This window comes from Diospyros lotus, chromosome 5, assembly GCF_014633365.1.
Source record: "Diospyros lotus cultivar Yz01 chromosome 5, ASM1463336v1, whole genome shotgun sequence".
Classification (NCBI taxonomy): domain Eukaryota; kingdom Viridiplantae; phylum Streptophyta; class Magnoliopsida; order Ericales; family Ebenaceae; genus Diospyros; species Diospyros lotus.
In genome coordinates, this window is record NC_068342.1 from 14,611,285 (window position 1) to 14,622,025 (window position 10,741).

General features: G+C 34.1%; 1 protein-coding gene across 1 annotated transcript; it reads right to left on the reverse strand.

Annotated features, from left to right (window-relative positions):
* Positions 1 to 1,910: 1,910 nt before the first annotated feature.
* LOC127802012 (shaggy-related protein kinase epsilon-like) lies at positions 1,911 to 10,741 on the reverse strand. The gene is made up of 13 exons (XM_052337632.1): positions 10,556 to 10,741; positions 7,387 to 7,641; positions 7,167 to 7,259; positions 6,311 to 6,370; positions 5,918 to 6,190; positions 5,723 to 5,797; positions 4,648 to 4,704; positions 4,434 to 4,574; positions 3,827 to 3,877; positions 3,613 to 3,708; positions 3,431 to 3,514; positions 2,759 to 2,861; positions 1,911 to 2,686 (listed from the first exon to the last, which is right to left on the reverse strand). Exons 1-13 carry the CDS (start codon positions 10,613 to 10,615, stop codon positions 2,625 to 2,627), a joined length of 1,410 nt encoding a protein of 469 aa, XP_052193592.1. The 5' UTR covers positions 10,616 to 10,741; the 3' UTR covers positions 1,911 to 2,624.

Here is a 10,741-nt window from a genome sequence, read left to right on the forward strand (position 1 = left end):
ACTCGAATAAAGTTTGGGACCTCACTGGCTCCGGAGTGATAGCGGGAGTGTGTATAAATTTGTGAAAGACTTTTGAAATTGAAGTATTTATAACATTTTTAAGTAACTTTTGAAAAATATATATAATTATTAAAAAAAATAATAGTCAAATCAAAAAGTCAATTTATTTGACTATTATTTTTAACGTCAATTTTGATTCAATTTTTAGAAGAACCATTTCAATTTGAACTAAACCTTGGTTAGCCCTATACTCTCTGTTTATTTTTTTATCTTTTAGATTTGTAAACTAATATTTTTTTATTCATAATATCTAAAATAAATAATTTTAACTCATGGATTTAAGAAAAAAAAATTATTCTATAAACACGTGGGTTTACCAATAATCACATCCATACATGATTAAAGAAAGTCAATTCTAGATCACTAAATTATTCTTTAAAATCTTCAAAATTTGTCTCTAACCTTAGATCTCACTCCCCTATTTCTAACAAATCCAATCAATGAGAAATCTTTCTCCATCCATTACCAAAATCTCTCTAGCCATTCAAAATTGTCATCTTAATGGCCAAACTATACTCTAGATACCAATCCATATCATTCATAAATAGAAATGAATTCCAACAAAATTGAATTTACTAATAAAGGTTCACTTTATATTATTCTACATTTTCCTTACTAATTTGAGCCTTAGAATTCTCTCCCGAAACAAAACTTTTGCCTTTTCAATTGTTTGATTCAAGAATCTAAATGATCAATCGAGCATCATTACAATATTTAATTATTTGACCAATCTGTTTTTTTAAACATGGGATAATTTTAGTTTCAAAATAAGTTTTTGTTTGAATTTTAAACTTGACATTGTATAATCTTACTTTCAAATTATTTTTAGCATAGATAGATAGTATAAAAAATAATTAGTAAGAACATATTTGAAATACAAAAGTTGTAAAGAACTTCAGTGCACCATAAATATTGTTTGATTACTTTTTATCTTATTTTTTAATAAAATCCTTTAGCAAACAATCAATGTGATGTGAAAATAAAGTTTGCTTATAGACTCCACTTTTTGGCAAAACTTTTCTAGTTGAGCAAATTGTGTATGCAATTTTATCATTTTATTTTTATATTATAGAATTTGTATTTTGTTTTAGTAAAATAGTAAGATTGAAAGTTTGAATAATACTCACCGTTAGATTTATCTTGTCAAATTTACACTTCCATCTCTGAGATTAAGAATAATTATAATGGGGTTGGTGATATTATTCAGAATTTATAAGGTAAGACAAACTTGAAGTTATTATTCAACAATTCTATTAACACCTTACTAAAAATGTCGCCCTTAAACTCAATTATAATGATCAAAAATTAAATAAAACTTAAATTTAAAACCTAATCTTGGGGGTGGGGGTGGGGGTGGGGGGGAACTAGAAGCCTAAAGTTATTGACTATAACCTAAAGTAATGTTTATTAATCAAAATATATATAAAAAAAGATAAAAAAAAAATACTATTAATACACCTATTTTGTACATCTTGAGCTACATAAGGGAGTATTATGACAAAAAAACCCCTTATGAAGCGCATAAAAAAACATGAGACACAAGATATTTTGATCATAATACCCTCTTATGTAACCCAAGATGTACAAAATAGGTATATACCTAACATGATTCAAAGATAAAATATTTAATAATTAACTGTAGGACTTAGTCGAACCTAAATTTTGACCAGAACCTAAACTTGACTTTAGCTGTAAACTCAATTTGTTAAATGGATGATGGAAACCTAGCCAAACTCAAATAGTCAAACATATATACAGGATTAGCCAAATCCCCAGGTCATCTCCTTTGACTATAGTTACAGAGGCGAGCCTATAACTGGATTCAGAATGCTGGCCAAAAAGAAATGATCTGATACAATATCACAGGTCTTTTATTGTAACATGTGCAATAGGCCAATCCATACATGAAAAAGGTTACGATTGATATTTCATATTCAAAATTTCGACATGGGAAGAAAGAAGCACTGGGTGAATGGACATCAAGGAACTCAATTTTACCAAGAGAGGAAACCAACGGCTCGCTCGAGTGGGAGAGTAGTAAGCATACTCACTGAACCGAAGAAAGACATCAGCCTCCTTCCTTCCTTCCTATTCACTAACAACAGTAACAGGAGGTCACTAGAATCGAGAATACTCTTGTTAGCACCCGCACCCGCACTCACACTCACACCCACACCCACACCCACTGCATGCATTCTCAGCACACAAATATGGTAAAACACAACAAAAAATCATTTGCTGCAACTTCTCATCTCATCTATGATATATCTATCTATCTATCTATCTACCATAAAATAGAGCCATCAATCAACATATGCTGTAAACCCCTATAATAAATACGTAGGCGACTCACAATCGCTCCTTCCTCCATGCACTTCTTCATGATTCTGCAGTCCCACAAAATCCCGAAGCCTCTGGGAGTCAGATGAAGGTGGTCATTTTTGTTGGAGCTATACTGTGGACGGACAAAAAGAATCGGTGTCTAGAGCTCTTGGCTAAGGCAAAGCTGAGCATTCAAGAACCAGTGTTCCTACAACAGATGCAACCGCAGCCACTTTACACAATTACTTCTTAGCATGATCGGGAATAAGCCGTTGCCGCAATTCGGGGGATGCACCAGCCAACTCTGGCAGAAATTTGGCATAATCAGAAATGTAAATCTATGAAATTCCAAAATAATAACGGGAGTAGTGCTCACCTTGAGATGTGAAATCGAATAGAGGAGGCAGCGGCCGGCCATTTGGCAAGCATGCAGTTGGCTCCCTCAAAGGATCAAAGAAAGCGTGCGCACATGCCTCCAACTGAAAATCAGATCTCAATAAGATGGATTTCAAAAAAGTTCCACTTATTTCTCAACAACGGGGCCTTAGAAGATTAGAGAGCATAATTGAAACATAATTCCTTATACTACAAGAAGTCAATTGTAATAAAATGGTGGCAATTTTGATTAGTTGTACTTTTTGTGATTATGTTAACCACTCACAAGAACAAGTAAAAGAAACTTGAACATATACTAAACAAAATGCCCATCTAAGAAAATTCCAATAACAACGAAACTATCCTATGTCTTTCTTAGTTATGCACATGCCAGTCTTTATAAAGAATGAACCAAGACCATTGACTCAAAGAACAAAAAGTACTTCTCAAGTAGTGGAATGACCAAACAGTTACACAGATAAGACATCAAATGATCCAGCCAGGCTAAAACATGAACACCACCGGAAAGTTGCAAAGCTTCAAATCATTCACATAAATACATAGTACAACCAAAGCCAAGCAAAGTTGCACAATTTATTGATCTTATAATTCTTTATTTTAGTCAAACTTGATCTGTAATTCATATACTGCAAAAAGAGCTCAGATTTCTTACAGCGCTGCAACGTAGATTAGGTGAATACTGGAGCATCCTAGATACAAGATCCACTGCTTCAGATGGCATTCGCTTGTGAAATACCTACAAGACATAATTTCATAAGGTTTGGCAGTCACAATATTATGAGCCTGTCTTACATAAAGAAGACCAACATATATTCCTGAAGAATTTTTACAGACCTTGTGCCATGGGTGAGCTTTGATCTGAGGAAACTTGAATTCAGAGTAATTTGGATTCATGCACCTAATTTCCTCTCTAGTTGGTGTCCCCAATATCTGGTACAGAAAAAGGAAAAAAAAAAAAAAAACAGGGAGAAAAAAAATTTTACTCTTAGAATGCACAACCAATGATTAGGAATGAAAGTTAAGAAGTGTTAATCAAGTAAACTCAAACCTTGATGATTTCCACCAGCTGATCAACCCCACTTTCTCCCGGAAATAAGGGCTGCAAATTATGCAATGATATCAATATTCACTGAACATCAGAAAAACCTCAATAATATGCTCTCAAATATATAATTGAATTCATATGAATACGATGATGCACCAATTCTGCATGCAGTAGATGTGAAAATAGATTCACAAAATGGCAAAATCAATAAAGTCCAGCACAAACCCAGAAAGATATTAAAGATCGGAAATGACCAACCAAATGTCCTATATCATAAACAAGCATGTATAATGTAGATACCAAGACTGCCAAAACCCAAATCTTGTAAAGTTAATCAACCAAGTTTCATTATTCAAAAACGTATTTAGCTTGATTAGTATGGTAGAAAGCTGAACAGAAATTAAATGAGAGGATAAGTCAGAAGCAAAATCCTATAAATGGCTACAGTAGAGCAAAGTTCCAGGTTGATATTTAGAAGCAAAATTCCACATTTTCTTAAGCAAAACAAAAACACGAAGGATTACCTGCAACAACTTAAAGCTTAATAGAACTTTTGACGTTAAGTTCAGTTCTAGCTTCACGCGAAAAAAGAACACAAATATGAACGTACCTGACCTAAAAGAAGCTCAGCCAAAACACAACCAGCAGACCAGATATCAATTGCAGTAGTGTATTCTGTAGCCCCAAATATCAGTTCTGGGGCCCTGTAATACCGAGAGCAGATATATGATATGTTGGGCTCACCTGGCACCTGTAATTTGAGATAAATTTTAAACATTGGATATGACAGAAGCACATCAAAATTTCCACAAGAGCAAACATACCAACATCTTTGCACTCCCAAAATCACACAACTTTAGCTGATGAGTGTGGGGATTAACCTGAAAGAGACATTAAATAAAGTTTGAGAAAATATGCATTGTGCTCCATTAGGAAGGATGAGGGTGGGTATAAGGGCTATCCATGTTAATGAATTAAGTGATGCATGTCCATATGATACCTATCTTCAAAAAAATTTCACCACAAAAGGAAATATTTAGACATCACAAAAATCTAAACCTATAAGAATTCAACACTGTACTAAGAGGAGATAAGAAATGGGCACTGGTTGGTGAAATCATAAAGACAGACTCACAAACACACGAATGCACAAACACACTCCACCGGGTTCTAATTTCTTCAATTTCCTTTTGAAATGACATTTTTTTAACATTCATCTTCAGCAGATTTTAAAAGATAGAAGACCATAGAAGGACAAAACATTTTCAGCCACATAAAAGATATCAGCCATATTTTGATTGATGACTCATTAAAAGATTTTTCATTCCCATGAATTATTAAATGAAGTAAAAAGTACAGAGTACAAAGTATAATGCATCATCATATTTGTGCATAGAACGCAGCACCATTTGTATTACATTCATATTTTCATAGATGTATTCTTACTGCCACACAAACATGGGTATGTTTAAGACACCCATAAGAATCAATTGTAATAATCACTTTCCAAATTCTGCTTCCAACATTGTAAATTATTGAATTTCTTATGGCATTAATCATCATATCAAGTTCCCCACAAAACATCACTATCATCCAAAGCCGTACAGGTAATCAGGGTCCAAACTTGAAGCTACATCATGGAGAAGATAGTGGAACCGCAGTGGACCTAAGCTGGTACATGAGGGTAGTCCATTTTCCGATAAGAACAAAATGCAGATTTTATGGAATTCATAAAGCAACTGCAGTAAAATATCTATGGCAGACATAGGATGCAGTTCATAGTCATGCTAGAAGTTTGAAATATTTAAACAAAAATGCGAATGCCAAAAATAATAATGGTTGAGATTGAAATATCCTTCACCTATACATAACTCAAGCATAAAAGCAAAGAAATCTTACCAATAGATTTTGGGGTTTAATATCACGATGGCATACACAAATAACATTGTGTATGTAATTAAGGGCACGACAAATCTACAAACAGAAAACCATAGTAAGTTAACCTTTACCTAGATTAGAGTGTAGCTGGAAAGCAACCAAAATATGAGAAGCCAAAATGAACAACCTAAAAAAAAACATGGATTTCAAATTTACCTGGTATGTGTAGAGTTGTACATGAATGACAGGGACATGTTGGTTCATTCTGTTATAATGTCTTGAGACTCGGTAGACAGTCTCAGATACATACTCTAGAACAAGATTAAGATACACCTCATCTTTTTCAGTAGTTGAAAAGAAACAATGCTTTAGTTGAACAACATTAGGATGGCCTAGTAAGCGCATAATCTGGAGTTCTCTATTCTTGTATCTCTTATCTTGCAACACCTTCTTTATTGCAACAATTTCACCAGTTTCCAGGCACTTGGCCTAAAACACACACACAACAATGCAAAATCAGAAATAAAAATCATATCTTGTAAATCAAAAGAGTTCTCATTTAAGGCTTCAAGTTTATAAGCCAAAAACATGATAATCGATTATTAGTACCTGAAAGACAACACCAAACGAACCAGTGCCAACCACACGCTCTGCCATGTAAGAGATCGTCTGCAACCAACAAAAAGAAAACAACATATGGGAAAAGTAACAAACTAATAGATTGTCTAGCTGAATCTCAGTTTATCAGCAAAAAATCAGATAGTGTCATCCCCACATAGTGGGATTAAGGCTAGCTATGTTGTAATGAGATAGCACCACCCTTTATCCATGTCCAATTTTCTTCTCCATTGGTATAATGGTTCTTGGAAGTGAGACTAACTCCCTCTACCTCCGTGAGACATCACATATATTTGACATTTTCAATGTATATGTAATGAGTGGAATTTAGATCTCTAACTTCATATTCAATTTCATATTAGCTCAATACGAGGGTATCATGGATGCACAAAAAAAAAGGTTCTTGATCAAGTTAGGATCCTGGTAAAAATAGGTTTACTAATTCAAGCACGGCATTCAATTGATTGCCCAAGCTAGCAGAGTTGGCAATCTTTTGGATGTTGTCAAGGTCCAGTTGCAACAGTCTATTAGTAGTACCAGACACCTAACAGTTAGATCCTGCCTAAGTTATGGTTAAAGTTGCTGGAGGAGGAGGGCAACACTTCTTTGTGTAGCCCAATAATTCTGAACAAATACTTTACTAGTGATAAAACTAATACATCAAGCTCAAATTAAATAGAACTGGCCTAGATGGAAATCTGAACCCTGGCACCATCAAGATTGACAGACAAATCTAAGGCAAAAAAAAATCCAAAGACAAGAACTGTGAAAATGCCAGAACATATACGGAGATAGAGAAACAGAAGCCTTGCAAATGCCAGAACATATACGGAGATAAAAAGTTTACCTGTTTTGGCTCTCCATTACGACCACCTAGGGTAGTTAAAATTATCTGACCTGTTTCTGTTCCATTTCCATCAATAAAAGCCAGTTCCATATCCTACATTAAGCAAAATGTTGGTGATGTAACATCTATCTTGCAAGGAAATAAGATTTAAAAGAAAATCCACAATAAACCCTAAACAAAGGGGAGAAAAAAGACAATCAAGTAACAATGAAAATCTTACTTTATCGTCGTGGTTATCAGCTTTATCATCTCTGATCTTCATTTCATGCATCTCTCTCGGAAGTTCATCATAACCAGCCTTTTCAGTTCGAACAATAGAAGATGCCTGCGATGAGCTTGCAGCAGTTTCCTCGGACGTGGAAGCCATGTTTCGCTCTGTGCCAGTGACAGAACTCTCCAAGGATTGTGATTCATCTGTACCCTTCTTGTCTACTCTTTGGTCGACCTTCACTCTCTTTATACTAGAATCACCACCCTATAAGGGGAAAAAATGCAATTGTACACAATAAAAAGGAGAAGAATGCAACAGTGAACAAATAAAGTATATGTAACTTTTCTTTTCATCTTCTCTTGATAAGTAAAATTGGGCATATGAAAACAAATAGAGTATATGTAACTTTTCTTTTCGTATTCTCTTGATACGTAAAATTGGGCATATGTAACTTTTCATCTCTATAAATGTAAGCTCAGAAAATATTTCATTAATCATATTTGATTGTAACAGTGCAAAGAAAGTAAAAATCATTCCAGGAAAATCAATACATCAGATACAAGCCCAACCACCATTTTATTTAACTTATGAGCTGATCACTATTGTTAGAATCTTACGATTCACGATTCAAATCGTACGATTCGACTCGATTTCTATATAAATTGAGTCGAATCTATAGGGTGAATCTAAAATCCCTTAGAATCGTACGATTCACGAGTCGAATCGTACAATTCGACTCGATTCATATAGAAATCGAGTTGAATCTATAGGATGAATCTAAAATCCCTTAGAATTGTACGATTCACAATTTGAATCGTATGATTCGACTCGATTCATATAGAAATCGAGTCAAATTTATAGGGTGAATAAAAAATCCCTTAGAATCAACTATGAATCGGACGAATCAACCATGAATCGCATGAATAGCACGATTCGTTCGATTCATCCAATTCATGCGACTTCGTCTGCATGTGCGCTTTAATCAAATATTTGTTCGATTTGGCTATCTTTGAAAACAAAGAAGAAGATGAAAATGATTGATAACTAGTGAAGATTATGGACAATGGAATTTATTAGTAACCTTATAGTTGTAGGTTTTTTTTTTTTTTTTTCTAGCTTGTTATTTTGAAAGTAATTTGGTTTGGTGCAATTTGAATTTAAAGGCAACATGACTATACTTTTGCCTTTTGGTTTAATTTTAAACTTAGCAAATATATTTAGAAGTTTATTTATCTATTTATATTTAAAAGAATTGATCATGGTGAACACATTATTTATTTTCTATGGATATATATTATTTATAGTTGAAATTGAGAATGTGTACCGAATCTTACGATTTGATTCGATTCTCAATTCAAGATTCATAAAATAAGGATTTCAATTCTCAATTTGAATTTCGATTTAACAACTATGGAGCTGATAAAAAATACTGAAAGTTTCTCATTAGACAATTGTAGCCATTCAGACTCAACATCAACTTCAAAGGATCCTGGCATAAATGAGCAAAATGAAGCCTTTCCAAGCAGCAAGAACAAAATTAAGCCATTGTAGTTGCATAAGTAGATCCCACTTTGCTAACCTATCACTCAATATTTTTAAATATTTCATGATACTTGGTCCATGTTGACCTATGTTAGATGAAGTCTTTTAATAGCACTGAGTACACAAGTCAGACTTATGACAATCACCAAGATGAAAGAACAAAGATTATTGATCTGGGTTAAGTTTTATATTATACCATTTAGTAAAATGGTAAACGCTAAATAGTTGTTATTGGGATTCTGAAAGAACTTAAGGCCTGTAAAATTATAGATAAGATTTACTCTCCTTATCTTTCCTTTATTTCCAACCTATTGAACTCTGTATCTCAAAGCCTCCTTTTTCACATCTCTTCTTGTGTGGCTCATTGCCCACCCTCTTATGGAGAAAAAATTAAATATAGTTTTGGCCAAGACATGATGAAACAAATTCTGTGAAGTTCAATTTAGATCATGCACCCACAGAATTCTCATAATCCAAGTCCATTTAATTGTATGTGCAACTGCCTTTTCACATTAGTTTGCCACATGGCAGCACCAAAAGAGTAAAGTGGTCATAGTCAGCCTCCTATTCCAGCCAACTAGAACTAGCAAATGGATGAGAACAATAAAAAAGAAATAATATTAAGAAGTACATTATTGCAATGTGGTAACTGCAAACAACAAACTATTGTCAGGATGCTCAACTACGATCTCAAATTAATACCCCACTTCTCCTTTTTTTTACCCCACAAGTACACAACTACACATTAATACTCCAAGCACACATATGCAAAACAAAAATTCAAAATCCTGCACTTACTTTGTAGAGATTGAACTCATTTTGGTGCCCCAAAACTTAGAATGATCTCACTTAGCCAATAGAGTTATAACCAAGAAGGCTAAGTTTATCTTCTACCTAATATGTATTGAAGCAAGTAGCAATGCAGCATTATAGCAATTGCTCTTTTAGGTTCCCTCCAACTCATTACTTTTGACTGACATAAAAAAGCCAGGTGGAATACATTTAGTGAGTTCTTAAAAACTAAACTTAATCCAGATACCCTGACGGCAACAATTGTAATGCAATAAAATCATACTTTCTAACAAACCAATATGACATACCTATGCCCTTATACATGCGCGTTTTATTGTCTATGGAAGCTAAAGTTCCAAACTCGCCTCAAAGACTGAGTTTCAACAACAACAATATAAACATTAAACAACACTGCAAGGAAATAAAATTATCATATACCAAAGAAAAAAAATTCCAATCTATCATAGTAAAAGAAAAAAAAAAACAATAATAATACTGGAGGTAGTCAACTTCGCGGCACAAAATGTTCGCGTTTACAGATCACAAAATATAATAACAGAAAGCGGCCTATATAAACATATTATGGGAGAGGCCGATAGAAGGGAAAGAAAAACAAAAACAAAAATCAAGTCAAAACTCATAACAACTATTCAGCTCAGCTCAGTTAAAAGGAGAAATTATCAATTCCCCTTCACAATCCCAAACGTCAGATTCGAAATTTTCCCCGATTTTCTTCGCACAATCGAAGAAATAGATGCAGGAATAATATGAATTCATTTGAACACACACATTACACATATGTACGCACAAAAGCAATTGAACGTATGAGGGAGGCAAAGATTACAGGATCGGAAATCGAGGAGCGGCCTGAAGCGATGCTCTTGAGGCGACGCATGACATTCATTTTCGGTTCCTGAAACGAAAGCAACGAAACAGCACCGAAACCCTAATTTTTCTTCAAGGAGAGAGAAGGGAGGAGAGAAAGCAACAGCCTCCGATCTCTCTCTCTCTCTCCTCTCTTTCTCTCAAA

Coding starts and splice junctions, on each gene's coding strand:
- LOC127802012 (XM_052337632.1), bottom strand. CDS start 10,615: ATGAATGTCATGCGTCGCCTCAAGAGCATCGCTTCAGGCCGCTCCTCG. Junction 6,371..7,166: donor GTAATGGAGAGCCAAAACAG/GTAAACTTTTTA, acceptor TGTTGGTTGCAG/ACGATCTCTTACATGGCAGA. Junction 6,191..6,310: donor CGTTTGGTGTTGTCTTTCAG/GTACTAATAATC, acceptor TGTGTGTTTTAG/GCCAAGTGCCTGGAAACTGG.